The 17,779-nt window shown below is 56.1% G+C and overlaps 1 protein-coding gene across 4 annotated transcripts in view; it reads left to right on the top strand.

Annotated features, from left to right (window-relative positions):
• The window catches only part of PNPLA7 (patatin like phospholipase domain containing 7), a 66,604-nt gene that overhangs the window by 28,533 nt on the left and 20,292 nt on the right, over window positions 1-17,779 (top strand). For all 4 annotated transcript variants that reach the window (XM_040632296.1, XM_040632294.1, XM_040632295.1 and 1 more), the window contains 7 exons: window positions 1,362-1,439; window positions 3,079-3,284; window positions 4,588-4,719; window positions 5,645-5,768; window positions 6,321-6,434; window positions 11,165-11,234; window positions 15,631-15,780. In XM_040632296.1, the coding sequence (XP_040488230.1) occupies window positions 1,362-1,439; window positions 3,079-3,284; window positions 4,588-4,719; window positions 5,645-5,768; window positions 6,321-6,434; window positions 11,165-11,234; window positions 15,631-15,780 (874 nt within the window). The remainder of the gene's footprint in view (window positions 1-1,361; window positions 1,440-3,078; window positions 3,285-4,587; window positions 4,720-5,644; window positions 5,769-6,320; window positions 6,435-11,164; window positions 11,235-15,630; window positions 15,781-17,779) is intronic.

Here is a 17,779-nt window from a genome sequence, read left to right as displayed (position 1 = left end):
TTGTCCCACCGTCCTTGGGTATCCTCTTCTGTGTTTATCAGTTTTGTTTGCTTGCTTGCTTTTCAATTTCAGGGTTTCTGTTGCTGTGTCTTCAAGCGTCAAGACTGCTCGGCGAGTCCAGTCTGCAAAGGAGATCATCAAGGGGCTCATTTCTGCCACCCTGTCTTTATCTCCAGCTTCTCTCTTCAGTTCTCAGGATTTCTACCTCTGTTTATTCTTGTGTGCTGTCTACATCTTAGAGCCCTTAGCCTGTCTTAACCACAGTTGCATAAAATTCTGGTCTGAGAATTCCAACACCCCCGGCAGGTCTGAGTCTGGTTCTGGGGCTGCTCTCTCTCTTCTGCGTTTTGTGTACCTTGTGGCTGTTTCTTGATAGCGGGACAGGACATCCCTGGTCAAAGGAACTGTGGGCTCCCTCTGCTTCTCTAGCGTGATCCAGGCAGGGAGTCGCTGGGGTTGGGCGCATTCCCTCCTCAGCCTCACAGTTGCTGCCACGGAAGCCCCCACCTGGGGCCAGATGGAGGGGGAGCTAAGAAGCCAGCCCAGCACAGCAGGGGTGTGGGACCTAGGATCCGATCTGTGGCTCCTGCCTGGCTTCCAGGGGTACAGCCACCTCCCAGGCCTGTTTTCTGGGCTTCTCGGGTTCCCTCTGGGCTCTGGGCTTGAAGAGGCGTAATGGGGGAAGGGGTGTCTTCCTCCCTTGGGATGGCAGCATACCCTGACCCCACAGCCCAGCATTTCATCCGTACCAGATAGTAGCTGCATTACTGCCAGCTGACCTTGTAATAGCCCTGTGCACCTTTGAAAAGATTCATGGTTTTGAATTGCTGCTTTAACGACATTTGTTATATTAAACTTATAATTAATGAAGAGAGAAAGCGAAGGCACTGCAGTCAACGGATGTTGAGTGATGGGGCAGCGAGGCGTGGGGAGCAGGGTACGCGGCGGCCCATGTTGGTCGGTCTTCAGCAAGGGCTGTGTGCCTGGGTCGTAATTCTGTTTCACCCCCACCTCCCCTTCCAATGATTAGTGGAGCCCTGATGGACCCCAGCAGTTTCCCCTGAGGGCAGGCCTGTGGAGAACAGAATACTCTGGGGGCTTCAGAATGTTTCCTTTCCCTCCCCCTGCTGGAGACCCAGGGGCATTTTTTCCCCATTTTCTGTGGGAGCCCACTTGCGCTCCTGGAGGTAGAGCTCAAGAGACCCCGGGGCCCCATGACTGGGTGTCCTGTGCTGATGGTACCAGATTGCCATGCGTGGCTGTGCAGGGTCCACCTTGGCGGTGGTCTGAGCGCGTGTCCGTGTTCCTTGTGGGGGCCAGGGCCAGCCTTCTTGTGTTGACCCCTGCGTTCCTGTTTTTAGGACCCCTCGCTCTTGGATGGCCGGGTGACGCTTCTCCATGTTCCGGGGGGCACGGTGGTGTCGAAACAGGGAGACCAGGTGAGCAAAAGGCCGCAGCTGGAGGGAGTGGCACCCAGGCCTGCCCAGTGCTGTAACCAGCACTGGATGGACCCTGAGGAGGCGGCCTCCATGTGGCCCAGCCTAGGCACACGCTGGACGTGTGATGCAGGGCCTGTCATCCCCGTTTCTGGGGCACTCTTTACCCCGGGCTTGTGGGAGTGCCTGCAGACATGTTGCCAATCACCCAGCCTGTCCTTCTCACGGGGGAGGGTACGTGTCCACGCTCACAGACGCACACGTACGTACATTTGTACGAGAGTCATCACTGATCTCACAGGTGCAGAAGAGATGCTTTTGTTTTCCTCAATTCTCAAATCCAAATACAGATAAAAAATAATTTTTTTTAATGAAATGAACGTTATTTCTCATTCTGAAAGCCGCCTTCTGTTGGGCAGGCAAAAATAATCTCCACAGCGTCTACCCCCCGGGGAGCTCGTCTGCCCTGGTGCAGGCGTGGTCTGCGTGTCTCCCTCTGTAGGAGTTGGGTTTTCTCTGGCTCCGGCACTAGCGTGGTGGACCGTGTTTTGTCTAGTTTGCTTTTAGAGCGGCTTTGGTGAGACAGGTCTTTCTTGTTGGGAGAGCAGACTGAGCCTGGGCCCTCCACTCCTGTCTCGTAAGGGTCCAGGTGATCCCAGCTGGTTGTGCAGACCCAGGGACAGGACTTGGGGGACAGATGTGCCCAGGCAGCAGGAGCCTGTGGGCCCTGGATGGGGAAGGTGTGGAGGTCCAGCCTGGGGGGCGGGGTGACATCAGGCCCCCGGGGAACTTTCTGAGGCTGTCTGAAGGCATCAGCGTCGCTGCCTCTTCCTCTCCCCCTTCTTCCCTCTTGTCTGTGCCATGACCAGGAAAGGCTCTTCCTTTTCTCCAAAGGAAGCAGACTGCTGGCTGACTGTCTTGTGCCTGGTTAGTCTGGGCCACGGGTCAGGAAAGCCCGCGCCTGCTGGTTGGCCTCAGTCCTCGCTACGGTCTTCCATGGTGCACAGCACCCAGGGACCCCTCAGAGGCTGTGGCGAGGGGGCACGGGGTATAGAGCCGGCCTGTCTGTTCCTGGCCTCCCAGACCCTGAGGGCCAGGCCTCTGCCCTCGGGCCTCCCAGAGCCTTGCACTGGCCCTCCTGCTCAGAGCAGAGAGGAGCAGTCCGACCAGAGCAGAGTGAGCAGGTCTGGAGAGAGGCCGGGTGATGGACACAGGTAAGTTGAGGTTGGCATCAGACTGGTCTCATAGGCACACCTGGCAGACGTGTGATGTGTACAGGGTCAGGGAGACTCAGCAGGGCCATGTGGAGAGAGAAGGAAGCACATCTGGAGGCCTCTGGATGGCTGTCACCTGGGCAGCAGGGCCATAGAGCCTGGGAAGCAGCTGCCTGGCAGCACGCGTGTCCACACAGGCCCGCTGACGTGCGGGAGGGGTATGCGTCTGCCACAGGCTAGGCCCTCTGCCACTAAAGAATTGACCTCCTGTGATTGATGATCAAACGGTAAAACCATGGACCCTGCTGACACTTTTCCTGGGAGAGCCTGGGCCCAGGAATAGTGACATGAGACAGTGCAGGCATAGGAGAAGCCCAGCCTGTGGCAGAGCCCCCATGGTCTCCAGCCCACACCCCTTGTTTGGTCAGGACATGAACATCCTCTTCGTGGTCTCGGGGCTGCTGCATGTGTACCAGCGGAAGATTGACAGCGAGGAAGACACCTGCCTGTTCGTCGTGCGCCCCGGGGAGATGGTAGGCCAGCTGGCTGTGCTCACAGGAGAGCCCCTCATCTTCACCATCAAGGCCAACAGGGACTGCAGCTTTCTCTCCATCTCTAAGGCACACTTCTATGAGTGAGTCTCTACTGGGCCCTGACCTGCCATGAGTCCAGGCCGGCCTGGGTGGCTCCTTTGCAGGTGGTGGCTGTGGTGGGGCCCACGTCAGGCACCTCTCCAGGTCCTGCCTCTGGCCCTACTCATGCCTGAGATGGGAGTCCCAGGGACAAGGGCGAGGGGTGCCTTGTGAGGGCGAGGGTGAGGTAGCAGGACAGGGGTGTCGCACGGCGGGTTAGCCCAGGAGGACTCCCGCTCCTCTTTAGGAAGACACAGTCCACGTCACCCCTAAGCCTGGGCATAGACCCTCGTCAGCCCTGTCCACCCTGTCCAGGCCCAGACATGTCCTCAGGCTGGTCTCCTGCCTGACTCCCCTGTGTGTGTGTCTGCATGCTCACAGTGTGAGTCTCCTGCTGCCGGCAGCTCCTGCCCTGTAGACATTGTCTGGTGTCCTGAGTGATCTCATCCAATCCTGGGCCTTTATGTGCCAAATTCATATCTCCCCCACAAACTTCCTCCTAAGTGCAGGCTTGTGTGTCAGCCTGGTGTCTTGACATCCCCCTGGGGTGCCTCAGGGGCTTCCTTAATCTGTTGACCAAAGCCGAACTGTAGATTTCTCCCCACTTTGCTCCCACTCCCACTTTTGTCTGCTCTGTGACTAGTGACTCTCATCTGCCCATCTCTCGGGCTGAGTGCTGGAGTGGCCCCAGTCCGGCTGCAGCCCCTGAGCTGACCACGCCCCTGCTGCTGCCCTCACCGCCAGGAGCCTGTTCACGCATGGCGACCAGGGAACCAAGTCCATTGTGTTCCTGCAGGCCAGAGCCTGCCATCATGCCCAGGATCCACCCACCACCTTTCCCGGCTCAAGACCACACGTGGTCGTTGCCCTCCGACCTCTCGGCCTCATCTTCAATCTTGTGCCCCCTCTCAACCCCTTTCCCCAGCCACTCTGGACTTCATGGCACATTGCGGGGGGCAGGGACTTTGCATCCCACTACTGGGGTCGGGCCCCCATGTGAGGCCTGTGCTCTGAGCACATCTGTGGGGTAGATGCAGCAGGCAGGGGGCTCCGCGGGCGGGCCCAGGGCTGCTGGCCGCTGGGTGTACATGGGCCACGATGGAGCAGATGGCTGAGTGGGCACCGAGCTCTGTCCTGGCCCTGGGCCCGTGTCTCTGTCACGTGCTACATGGCATCACTGTTTGAGAAAGGGGGGTGTGGGTCCTTCCAACTTTCAAGTGCTGTGGCCTGGAGGGAAGGGGTAGCACTGGTGGGATTGGCTCTAGGCCGTGGTGGTGCAGGAGTGACTCTGGCCCGGCTCGGCAGGATTATGCGGAAGCAGCCGACTGTGGTCCTGGGCGTCGCGCACACCGTGGTGAAGCGGGTGTCGTCCTTTGTGCGGCAGATCGACTTTGCGCTGGACTGGATGGAGGTGGAGGCCGGGCGCGCAGTGTACAGGTGGGGCCCGCGGGGGTGCAGGTCTCTGCCCTCTGCACTGTCTGCGCTGGGGAGACGGTGCCTGTGACAGAGGCAGCTCTGCTCCCTGAGGTCACCACACCCGTCACACGCTTTCTCACGGGCGTCCTTCCACATCATTCCCTGCAAATCCACACTATCGTTTGAGATGGCCCAGCAGAGGTGACGTTAAAGTGGCATTGATGGATGTGCTCGTGTGCAGGGGGGTAGGAGCCCTCCCTGTGTCTCGTCTCCCTGTGATCTCGTCTGGGCACCCGTAGCTCCGTGTCACAGCAGCGGCTGCATCCAGGGTCACACACATGCGGGTTACAGCTATTGATTTTCATGGTATTGAAAATTAAAACTAAGGACATTTTCTTTTTAAAGATTTTATTTATTGGGGCGCCTGGGTGGCACAGCGGTTGAGCGTCTGCCTTCGGCTCAGGGCGTGATCCCGGCGTTCTGGGATCGAGCCCCACATCGGGCTCCTCCGCTATGAGCCTGCTTCTCCCTCTCCCGCTCCCCCTGCTTGTGTTCCCTCTCTCGCTGGCTGTCTCGATCTCTGTCGAATAAATAAATAAAATCTTTTTTTTTTTTTTTTAAGATTTTATTTATTTGAGAGAGAGAGCACGCATGCACAAGCGGGGCGGGGAGCAGAGGGAGAAGCAGGCTCCCCGCTGAGCAGGGAGCCCGCTGTGGGACTCGATCCCAGGACCCTGGGATCATGACCTGAGCCGGAGGCAGACACCCAACCGACTGAGCCACCCAGGCGCCCCTAGCATGTGTATTTTTTAATGAAAAGTAACCATATTTTCCAAAACAAAAAAATACAGTGGGAAGATTGCATTCTTTTTTTTTTTCCCCACCTCAAATAGTGGAGGGCTTCCTGACCTTGCCCCTCCGCTCCTGACAGCCTCTGTCCCTGCAGGCAGGGGGACAAGTCAGACTGCACCTACATCGTCCTCAGCGGCCGGCTACGCTCCGTGATCCGGAAGGACGACGGCAAAAAACGCCTGGCGGGGGAGTATGGCCGTGGAGACCTCATTGGTGTGGTAGGGCCAGGCTCTCTCCTCACCATGCCCTGCCCTGGGGTGACTACTAGCCCATTACATGGGCAGGGGGAGGGAGCCCTAGAGGTCACCTGAGGAGGGCTCCTACCCCCCTCATCTGGGGCATGCCTTTCCGGGGGGTGACTTGCGTGCTCCCACCCAGGCAGTCACTTCTGAACGTCTCCAGGGAGAGCAGCCGGCTGGCCGGGTGGGAACCTGGAACAGCCCTTTCTCCCCTGCCAGGAAAACATTCCTCAAGGTGGTTCCTCTGAGACTTGCATGTAGGACGAGGCCCCGGCTGAGGGACAGCTGCCTGGTTTCTTCCTGGTGCCTGACCCCAGGTCCCAGTGCTGCTGGCAGCACGCCCTCCTGCAAGCTCTCACTGATGCTCCTCCAGCAGCGAGGGGTGGTTAGACTAGCCCCTTCTCCCGTTTCCCCCTGTACGCCACGTTCCAGGAGGGCTGCCATGTGCTCTGCCTTCTGGTTGGGTTCAGAGTGCGGCCAGCTGGGGGGCGTGAGCAGGATGGCCGTGTCTCCCCAGCCTCTCTTCTGCAGGTGGAGACGCTCACCCACCAGGCCAGGGCGACCACGGTGCATGCCGTTCGGGACTCGGAGCTGGCCAAGCTTCCGACAGGAGCCCTGACATCCATCAAGCGCAGGTACCCACAGGTAAGCGCTGCTGTTGCTGCCTGCCTTCAGGCAGCAGCCCGTCCAGACCGTGAACTCAGGATTATCAGACACTGGGCTGCGTTCTTCTAAGTACCAGACTGAGGTGCAGATTGCAGTGACCTAGAGCAGGCAGGTTGCACGCTTTAAAGGAAGTGTCCGTGTGGACCAGCATGTAGGGATAAGGGCCTGGCGACAGGTGACTTGGGCACTGCCAGGAGGCAGGAGGGGGACTTGGGGACCCAGCGAGTGAAGCGTGCCTGGCCCATCCCATAAGACGAGTGATGTCCCAAGTGATGTTTAAAACCAGCGAGGAGTCTCAGGACAGGCAGGAGTAAGCACAAGGAATGTGTAGTTTCCGCAGTGCAGGGCTTCCTTGCTCTGCATCCGGGAAAGGTGAACTCGGAATTTGGAGAAGGCAGACGGAGCTTGGGCCAGTGGCCATCAGCCAGCAGCAGAGGGAAGGGAGTCTGTATTGCTTCTGGGGCAGTTAGCATGGCTGGTTTCTGGAATTGCCCTCCCTGCTTTAAAGTAGTAGGAGTGCAGCCAGGGAAAGGGGAGAGCCGTTGAGCTCAGGGGTTTGGAGAAGGGTCAGCAGCAGAGCTGCCGCCTGAGGAAGAGATGGCCTGTTCTTCCCTCCTCAGCCCCGTGTGCACCTGTCCCACGAACCTCTCTGCTCTAGAACACATGGAAAATCCCCCAGTTCATTTTATGAAGTTAATTTTAATACCAAAAGTTGATAAAAATGCAGAAAAGCAAACTTTCAGTCATTTCTCTTAGTGCCATAGCTACAAATACTCTACATATGAGTAAATCAACTCTAAAAAATATGATTTGATTAGGGTGTGTTTAAGGAATGTTAGCCCAGGGGCGCCTGGATGGCTCAGTCGTTAAGCGTCTGCCTTCACCTCAGGCATGATCCCGGCGTTCTGGGATCGAGCCCCTGCATCGGGCTCTTCCGCTGGGAGCCTGCTTCTTCCTCACCACTGCCACTGCTTGTGTTCCCTCTCTCGCTGGCTGTCTCTCTCTCTGTGTCAAATAAATAAATAAAATCTTTCAAAAAAAAAAAAAAAAGAAGGAATGTTAGCCCACAGGACGGCGGTAGAGTCGAGACCCCTGCGCACCTGCGGTGTCCCTGCTCCCTGCAGGGAGCCGCCTCCTGTCCTAGCGGCAAGGTTCCTAAGGGCACAGCCAGTGGGGAAGCTACGCCTTTGCAAGCAGGCCGGGCCCCTGCAGGACTTGGCTGGAGGCCCTGCTGCATCCCACGTGGGCAGGCCCAGTTCCGTCACAGGGCACGTCTTTCCAGTTGGAAACCAGGGAAGGGATGTTTTTTTGTGAGTGATTTAGAGTGCCTTCCCTGGGGAAGCAGCCCGGGGGGGCACGTCAGGAGTCTCTCCTGTGGGCCGCCTAGTCTCCTGGGCACAGGGAGCTGGCCCAGGGAAAGGGCCATACCTTCTTGGCAGGCCACCGTATTTCTGGCTCCAGTTAGATAGTTCATAGTCCTTTACTGTCATCTTTCATCTGGATGTTCATGCCCCAGATTTGGTCCCTGAGGGCCCCTTGGAGTCCTTCTGCTGTGCCCTGTGCGTTTCTGGCCTAGAGCCCTTGGTCCCTTTGGTGGAGCTAGGCCTGCCGAGTGGGCCCAGCCCGGGAGCTTCCACGGTCTTCCCTTCCACGCCAGCCTCTCCCTCTCCAGTGGTGAGAACATCTGCTCCCATCCTGAGCTGTTTAGAAGTGTGTGCCGTCCCTCCCTCAGGACCACCCCACACTAGGCTGCTGACATCCCCTCACACCCCGCCACTTCCAGCTCCATGCTGCTCTTGCCCCTGCCAGACCTGGCAGTACCCAGCCTGGCCCCAAGCCACTGTCCTGAGACTCACCTAGGGAGGGCCACCCCCTTCTTCCCTCCCTCAGCTAGCACTTCTGCCAGCCTGTGGCGTGTGGGGTAACCTGGGTTCAAATGTGAGGGCCTGAATCTAAACCCCGGGAGACTCCTGTGAATGGCAGGATGGTTGTGGAGGTGGCTGGGGCCAGTCTGCGGGCCACTGGGAGCTATGGGGTCACTGGGAGCAAGGGTGAGCCAGGCCACTTCCTCTTCTTCTTCTTGTTTTTTTTTTTTAATTTTTTATTATGTTATGTTAGTCACCATCCTTAGTTTTTGATGCAATGCTCCATGATTCGCTATTTGCGTATAACACCCAGTGCACCATGCAATACGTGCCCTCCTTACTACCCATTACCGGCCTATCCCATTCCCCCACCCCCCTCCCGTCTGAAGCCCTCAGTTTGTTTCCCAGGGTCCGTAGTCTCTCATGGTTCATTCCCCCTTCTGTTTACTCCCCCGTCGTTCTTCCCTTCCTTCTTCAGGGCTGCTCCCTGGTGGACCCATAAAAAGACCCTCTGCTCATACCCACTCCCCTGGGGGTCCACAGACTTCCCCATCAGAAATTCCCAGGAGCCCAGGGCCTGTCCTGATGCTTGTCCCTCATTCTCTGGCTACTGCTGGGCTGACCACCACTCAGAGCAGCCAGGGCTCATGGGTGCTCTCCCACAGATACTGGCCTTGCCTAGACCCCAGGCTTGCTCTGTGCCCTCCAGCACAACGGGCCCCATAGGGGGGCTGCTGCCAGCCAGCTTCCCCTGCCCCCAATCACTGTCCTCTCTCTGTCTGTTCTTGGATTTCACATAAATGAAATAGTACAGAACACGGTGTTTTCTGCCTGGCTTCTGTTACTTGGTGTGATATCTGAGGTCTGTGTCTCGTTGGTGTGTTCCTTTTACTGCAGACCAGTATTCCACTGTGCACTGCACTGGCTCACCTGTCCTCCTGACATTCAGGCTGTTCCCAGCGTGTGGCTGGTATGGAAAGGTTGCTGTGCATGTTTCTGTGGCACATTTTTTCATTTCTCTTCAGGGCTTCCTGAGAGTGGCATTGCTGGGTCAGAGGGTAGACCTACGTTGAACTTTTTCAGAAACTGCCGACCATCCCCGTGGGTGGGGCCCCAGCACCGCACAGCCCGTCACGGGCGGCACTTGTGTGCTGGGACCCCTTCCATGTTAGCTGCTCCCGTGTAGGAAGTGGTGCTCATCAGGGTGCGAATTTGCATTCCCCTGAGGACTAAAAGTGTTGAGTGCCTTTTCATGTGTTCATGGGCTTGTTCTGAACCTTTTTCACTTGATGTAGAATTATTTTATTATATTTTTAATTGTTAAATTAGCTTTAGTTAGAATTACTGTAAATATGTAATTGTGGCAGTTAGATCATGGGTATGTTTTTAAAGGCTCTTATCTTTTAGAGAAACAGATTTAGATATTAGTGGATAAAATGCTATGTTTGGGATTGGCTTTAAACTCTTTCAGGTGTAAAAAAAAACCAAAACTTTTTCGGGTGTGTGTGTGTGAAATAAGGTGATTACAGCCAGGTGATGGGAGGGTGGGGTCACTGCACTCTTCCCTCACCTGTTGTGTATTGTAAAATTTTCCGTATTAATGTGTTGGGTGTTTTTTTAATTCTCTCCAATCAACAGTTTGATGCTAGATTAGTTATAAACAAACCAGACTCCTTTCTACCTTCTGTTTTGGGTCACAGCTCAGACTGTTTTTGTCTCACGTGCTAAAATGGGGACAGTTTGACTTGCCTCTCGCATGGGTTTTTGACTCCAGCATCCTGGGGTAAGAGAGGCTCTCTGAGTCGGTTTGCAGGGGCCGCTGGGTACTGGAGCCTAAGGTCTCAGCCCGCTCCCTCCAGACTCAGCCCCAGAGCTCGGGGCTGTGGACGGTCAGGAGGCCGGCCTGAGACCGAGGCCTGGGCGGCAGAGTGCAGGAGAAGCGGCATCAGAACGACCTCATCTGTGCCGTCAGCCTGCTTTCCGATACAGTTTAGGGTTTACTGACGCTGACAGCAGCTTCTCTTTTCAAAGTGGTCCTGCACTGCGTCCAAGAGCCCCAGAGGGAGCGGCCCAGACAGTTCATCCTCTGTCAGCTGTAACCCTGAGTGGTCAAAAAATTGAACTCACTTCATTTTTATACAAAAGTATTTAAGCAAATTACAGATATCTTGGCATTCCAAACTTAAATACTTTGTGACTCTTAAAAATTCAGTGTTGGGGCGCCTGGGTGGCACAGCGGTTAAGCGTCTGCCTTCGGCTCAGGGCGTGATCCCTGCGTTGTGGGATCGAGCCCCACATCAGGCTCCTCCGCTATGAGCCTGCTTCTTCCTCTCCCACTCCCCCTGCTGTGTTCCCTCTCTCGCTGGCTGTCTCTCTGTCGAATAAATAAATAAAATCTTTAAAAAAAAAAAATTCAGTGTTAACGTAGCCGTGTAATAGTTTCTAGATATGATGTAACACCCAGCCCTTGTCCTGCCCAGGCCAGGCCCCCTCAGGAGCACGTGGTGAGCCCTCCCTCGGCTGCGTGGAAGCCCTTCCTGGCCTGCCCATGGGGTGGTCATGGCTTTCCCTGGTGTTTCCCTTCCCTGGAAGTAAAAGGAGACCCTGGCCCGGGCGCCAGGTCACAGGACATGTGCCCCTCACACCTGCTGGCCCCCAGCGGCTCTCTGTGGGGCAGCCCCTCATCCCATAGAGTTGGGGCCCCGTCCCCGTGACCAGCCTGCCAACCGCACCAGTGCCTTCAGCCCAGAGGGGTTTACAGACATGGTGGTTTTGAAAATGCAGATCCACGGTGCTTCTGTTCTTGGTTTAAATGTGTGGCCTCCTTTCTTTCTCTGCCCCCAGGTTGTGACTCGGCTGATCCATCTCTTGGGTGAGAAGATTCTGGGCAGCCTCCAGCAGGGAACTGTGACAGGTGTGTCCTTGGAAGCCCTGCCCTCCCAGCCAGAGGCCCCTCCTGCCCCGTGGCTGCTACAGGCCTGGGCGTGGGCAGTGTGAGAGGGAAGCCCTGGTCCCCCGTTGAATGTGGAGCTGAACCTGGCACTGGAGGGTGCTTGTGGGAGGCCGTGCCTGACCCGTGCTGAACAGGTGAAACGGTTCCCCAGTGCTGGGACTTTCCCGGTCAGCTTATGTGTTCTCTTCTGGTTCTGATTCTGAGAAAGTGCTTTGTGAAGTACTCAGTGGCCTCCGTCCTGGTCAACAGCAGTGGGAACCACCTGCACTGCCTTGGCCTGCGGTCCCCTCTGCTAGAACCCCTTCATCAGAGCCCTGCACCCACCTGGCCACCCCAAGCCCTCCACCCCTCAGTTTCCCTTTTCTACTTCATTTCAATCCCCTGACTCATCCCACCGCTCCCCAGTCAGTTCCTGTATAGTCTGAGGTCCGGGCCGGCTCGGGCGCTGCAGCCCTGTGTCTCTGGCAGCGACCTGGACACAGGACTGTGTCTTGTGGAAGGACTGTGGCTGGGCCAGTGTGCCCAGTGGGAGCAGCAAACTGGCAGTGCCCCTCGAATCTGGTACGGCTCGTCTCAGTTGACTACATCTGCAAAGATGCCATTTCCAAATGAGGTCACACTCTGACATCCGGGGTGGACATGGGAGGCACGGCCCAACACGTGGTGTGTCTTCATTTCACCTCTGACCTGCGTGGTTCTGTTCGAAGCAGGTTTTTTGTGGAAAGCATATAGTCAAGTTGTGTTGTTGTCATCCCGCCTGACAACTTGTGTTCTTTTTTTAAGATTTTATATATTTATTTGAGAAGGAGAGAGAGAGCGAGCATGAGCAGGGGGAAGAACAGAAGGAGAAGGAGAAGCAGGCTCCCCGCTGAGCAGGGACCCCCGAAGCGGGCTCGATCCCAGGACCCCAGGATCATGACCTGAGCTGAAGGCAGATGCTTCACTGACTGAGCCGCTGAGCGCCCCCATCTGACCACGTCTTTAGTTTGTGTGCAGACCATCTGTGCTGAGCACAGTTACTCCCAATCTGGGATAGGTGCCTGTCACTGCACCGTTTCCTGTCCTCCCCTCTCATTTTCTTTCTCCAGATCCTCTTCCCATCTTCTCTCGAGTTCCTTCAGCCTTTCTGAGTATTCCGTTCCTATATTTTGGTCGTAGTTCCGGTGTTCATCTTCAGACGGTTCTTTCCGTAGCTGCCGTGGGATCGCAGCTCCCATTCCTCAACCGGCCCCATCACCCCGAGTGGCCCCCCGTACGCTGTGGTTGTGCTCAGTGAACCCCTCACGCGGCACAGGAACTTGTGCTTTCAGCCAGCAGCCATGCTGGAAGCGCGAGAGGAGAACTGTCTAGAGTACGTTCCGCTCTGCTGTTCTTCAGCCCTGCCCTTCCATCCGAAGAAGCACCTTTCACAGTGGTCCCTTCGGGGCAGGTCTGCTGCTACATGCTCTCCGAATTCCCTTCATCTGAGACTGTCTTTGTTTCACCTCCATCCCCAAGATCCGTTCGCCGGATGCACCGCTCTGCCAGCGGCCCCTTCACCGCGGCACCTGGGAACCGGCCGCCTCCAGCCTCCATGGCTTCTGATGAGAAGCCTGGATGTGGCTGTTCCCAAGTCCGTTTCCCATCCTTTCTCTCTGGCTGCGTTCAAGACTTTGTCGTTGTCCCTAGTTTTTAGAGACTAAATGCTTATCTTGTAGGATCTATAGATTTATGTCTTTTACCAAACTTGGGAAGTTTTCAGCCTTTATTTCTTCAAATATTCTTTCAGCTCTGTCCTCTTTATCCTCTTCCAGAAATCCAGTGACACAAATGCTAGACCTTCGTTATTGTTTCCAAGGTCTTTGGGGCACTGCTGGTTTTTCCCTTCCTCCAGCGTTCAGATGGAATAGTTTCCTGTGACCTGTCTTCAGGGTCGCTGGCTCTGGCCTCTGTCTTCCTCGTGTTTGTGCGTTTGCGTTGCTGGTCATGATTGCTGCCGCACTGCTTACCCTGTCGGGTGACTCCACATTCTGTGACATGCTGTCACTTTTGTCCGTTGTTCTAGGTGAGATTTTCCTGGCTTTTGGTGTGGCTGGTAATTTTGGATTCTGTCCTGTGTATCAGGCATGATGTCATGAGACTCTGGTTCTCTTTTAAATCTTCTGTTTTAACAGACTGTTGGTGTGCTCATATTCCCAGAGCATGTCCTGGCCCTGACTATGTTTGAACGTTAGTTCAGTTCTCAAGGCCTTTGCAGTATTACTCTGGCCTGCCCTACTGTGCGCTCCCCAGAGCCTGTGTGGAGGCTGGCTGGCATTCGTACTATATACTATGCGATTCTGGCTGGTTTCATGCTGGGCCACGCAGAGGTGAGCCCAGGACTTCATGCCAGGTTTAGAGAATTCCTTCTCCAGCCCTCTTCTCTCTGTGATTTTCCCGCTCTGGTGCAGGGTGTGGAGAGTTGGGGGGCTCCACCCCACTGTGTCTGCAGCCTCAGGCAAGTGCTTGCTTAGTGCCGGGTGCCCTGGGAAATATCCCTGGAGGCAGCAGCTGGCTGGGAGGGTGTGCAGCCTGCCTGACTGTGGCGGGGGAGGGGCAGGGGCAGCACTGTGTTGGTGGCATTGGTGGAGTGCTTCCCGGGGGTGGAGGCCCCAGCCCGTCTGCCCGCCTCTCTGCACCCTTCTGAGCCTCCTGGTAACTGCTGGCAGCAGTTAGGCGGTGTGTGCCTGCCCCATCTCCCTCTTGGCCAGAACCGGAACTTCCCAGTGCCTCTGGCGAAGGCTAAGAGAGAACCATGCAAAGCTAGCAAGAGAGTCCCCTTTGGTTCCGCCTCAGACGGAGGGTTCTGAAAACACAGAGAGGAGGGGCTTCGCAGAGGAGAAGCTGTGGGAAGACTGGTGCAGAGAGGCCCTCTGCCACCCTGTGTGCACCCAGTGACCAGCTCACGGCCTTTTCCTTCCCTGCCCCGGACCAGCTCTGTGCTGTCTCCTCTCTCTGCTGTCCCACGTCCCCTGTGGTTTCTGGGTCAGGCCGTGCAGGGACACACACTGCACTGCTCAGGAGCTGCCACTGCCTCACTCAGAAATGGACGCTGTCTTGGAGGAGCTGGGCCCTTCTGGTGTGGCCAGTGCACGCGCCTGGCTACGCACTTCAGCAGTCGGGAGGGTCTGCATGGGAGTCGGGCTGTGGCAGCCAGCTGGCTGGGCCAGGCAAGCAGCAGAGAGCAGGCCGGGGCAGCGGGCAGTCAGGGAGGCCGGAAGAGAGCCCTCGGTGTGTCCAGGCTGCAGGAGACCAGAGTCTGCCTGGGATGTAGCTGGCAGGAGGGTGAGGCTACCCTGCCGCCGGCCACCTCCATGAAAATAGGAAGTGCTACTAGCCAAGAAATGACCATTATTGGAAATAAACTCCCCAGGACCCTCTGACTGGTGACCTTGTGGGTTGACCCTGCTGCCTCGGGGCCCAGACCCTCTGACTGGTGACCTTGTGGGTTGACCCTGCTGCCTCGGGGCCCAGACCCTCTGACTGGTGACCTTGTGGGTTGACCCTGCTGCCTCGGGGCCCAGACCCTCTGACTGGTGACCTTGTGGGTTGACCCTGCTGCCTCGGGGCCCAGACCCTCTGACTGGTGACCTTGTGGGTTGACCCTGCTGCCTCGGGGGCCCCAGACCCTCTGACTGGTGACCTTGTGGGTTGACCCTGCTGCCTCGGGGCCCAGACCCTCTGACTGGTGACCTTGTGGGTTGACCCTGCTGCCTCGGGGCCCCAGACCCTCTGACTGGTGACCTTGTGGGTTGACCCTGCTGCCTCGGGGCCCAGACCCTCTGACTGGTGACCTTGTGGGTTGACCCTGCTGCCTCGGGGCCCAGACCCTCTGACTGGTGACCTTGTGGGTTGACCCTGCTGCCTCGGGGCCCAGACCCTCTGACTGGTGACCTTGTGGGTTGACCCTGCTGCCTCGGGGCCAGAGCGGCACTGAGCTTCCTGGGCCCCACATCTAGAGGACACCCTGTGGTCTCAGGGATAGCAGGCTCTCACGGCACTGGCTTGTTGCTCAGAGGTTCAGGCTGCTGCCCCCCCAGGTCGCTCTGACTGTTTCTAGAGCACGTGGTGGAAACAACGTAGGAGGCGGGCCTCACCTGGCAGAGCATTTTAACCCTCCGAGGTTTCTCGGCTCTGGCACTTCAGCAGAAAAGGCAGGGTGGTCCAGTGGGTGGGCATGAGACGCTTTGGTCATGGAGGCCTGGAGCAAATCCTGGGGCCCCGTCCTCTCTCCCAGGCCCCTGTGTCCTGGTGCCGTCGAGAAACAATTAGAGATGCTCAGAGACTGTGCAATGCCAGCCTGGCCCCTTAGCCCGACACACGACCCTGTGCTCTGCAGGTCACCAGTTTGGGCTACACACTGCAGGCAGCAAGTGGGACTCGGGGAACCCCGCCAGCAACCTCTCCACGGTGGCAATCATGCCTGTGTCGGAGGACGTGCCCCTCACTGCCTTTGCCCTGGAGCTCAAGCATGCCCTCAGTGCCATCGGTAAGTCCTGCCCAGGGCTGCCAGGGTCCTCTGGAGCCCTCCTCCTCTTGCTTCTCCTGGTCCTTCTGCTTTCTTCTGCAAGTGTAGTTAGTGTTACCTTCACAGCTAAGGCTCGTGGGTGCTGGGGAGAGGGCTGCCACGGGAGCAGGAGAGCATCCGCCTGGCGTCTCCCGACAGTCTTGATGGCAAACACGGTCTCGTGGGCGCCTGGCTGTCCCTCCAGGATGGTTGGGGTCTTCCTGCACCTGTGGCTTGGAGAGCTTCTATCTCATGGGGACACTGCAGTGGCTGCAGGAGCTGGCTGACAGTGTGGAAAATGCCCTCGGTTGGGTTCAGGGAGCTTGGGTAGTATTTCCAAATTCCTGACAGCTATTAAACTTTGGGATTCAAGAACAAAAAATTGAAATTCCTGATAACTCTTAGGAATTCCCAAAATCATAAAGTGTTCTGTATTCCTTTTTTTTTTTTAAATAAGTTTTATTTATTAGGGCAGGGGTAGAGGGAGAGAGAGAATCTCAAGCAGACTCCCCAGTGAGTGTGGAACCCAGTGCGGGGCTCGCTTTCACGATCTTGAGATCATGACCTGAGCCAAAACCAAGAGTCAGACACTCAACCGACGGAGCCACCCATGAGCCCCAAAGTGTTCTGTAGTCTTAATACTTTATTTATAAGTTTGTATATACCTGTGAGCGACCATAGTAATAGTCGATCCATTTCCTGTAATGTGGTTACACTGAAAATTGTAGGGGTTGTCTTTTAAAAAATGGCATAATAATAAATACAGTCAGTGTTCTGTTACTGTCATGAAACAGTGTCTGAGAAGAGTGTATGTTTTAATACCACGTGGTAATGCTCTCTACCTGATGTAGACATTTGATAATAGAAAGCATGAAATGCCAAATTAAATTAATTTATAAAATTGGAAGATACTACTCTAAGTCCTTAAAACTTATTCTCAAAACACAGAAGGCACCCACTGACCTGTCAGTCTTGGTCTCTGTCTCATAACGGACACTCCAGTTGTGGGGATCCCGTTCCTCTCCTGTTGGCGTCACTCACTCTGTCCAGAGCACACAGCATCTCCAAGTCCTACGGCAGAGATGTGTTGCTTTCATAAAAGTTTATTCCCTTTTTTAAAAAACTTTATTTTGTAATAATTACAGATTCACAGGAAGTCACAGAAACGGTAAAGAGAGGGTCATGGACCCTTCCCCTGGGTTACCTAATGGTAGCACCCTGTCAAGGTCAGGAAGGGCATTGGTGCGGTCTGTAGGCCTTCAGGTGTCACCAGTGTCGATGTGCACCCTGCGCCACGGTGGCTCCCGGGTAGGTTCCTGCCACCACCACCAGCTACAGACCCCCACTGCCCTCTGCAGCTCTCCTCTGGCAGCCGGAGCCTGTTCTCCTCTTGGGTCGTCTTGTTCTGCACAGATGACCTCTGGAGACAGGCGTTCCTGGCGCAGACGATACCCAGCTCAGTCATGTGTACCTTTCACTGTGGACATAGTGTCCATAGTCTGGACACACTTTGTTTCTCTAGCCACCCACCTGTTCAAGGGTGTTTGGGTTTCTTCTAGTTTTGGGGTTTTATGAGTGAGGCTCTGTGACTTTTTGTGTAAAGGATTTTGTGCGCACATAAGTTTTCCTTTCTCTGGATCGACGTCTAGGAATGCGATGGGTGTGGTCAGTGTATGTGCAGCCCTTCTAGACGGCCGCACCCCTGCACACTCCCGCCGGCACACAGCCGCGGCCCCACGCCTCCTCGTCCTCACAGCTCTCAGAGCGGTCGCTGGTTTTTATTTCTGCTGTTGTTTTTCTTTTAAGTGGGCTCCACACCTAGCATGGCTCACCGTGAGGGTCTTGAACTCACAGCCCTGAGGTCGTGACCTGGGCCGAGATCGAGAGTCGGGCGCTCCTCGACGGTGCACCCAGGCGCCCCGTTTCAGCTGTTCTGATGGGTGGGCCATGAGAGCCCGTCATGGCTCCAAGCTGACGTTTT

This window comes from Ursus maritimus, unplaced genomic scaffold (genome assembly GCF_017311325.1).
Source record: "Ursus maritimus isolate PB19 unplaced genomic scaffold, ASM1731132v1 scaffold_17, whole genome shotgun sequence".
Taxonomy (NCBI): Eukaryota; Metazoa; Chordata; class Mammalia; order Carnivora; family Ursidae; genus Ursus; species Ursus maritimus.
This window is presented reverse-complemented; position numbering and strand designations above follow the sequence as displayed.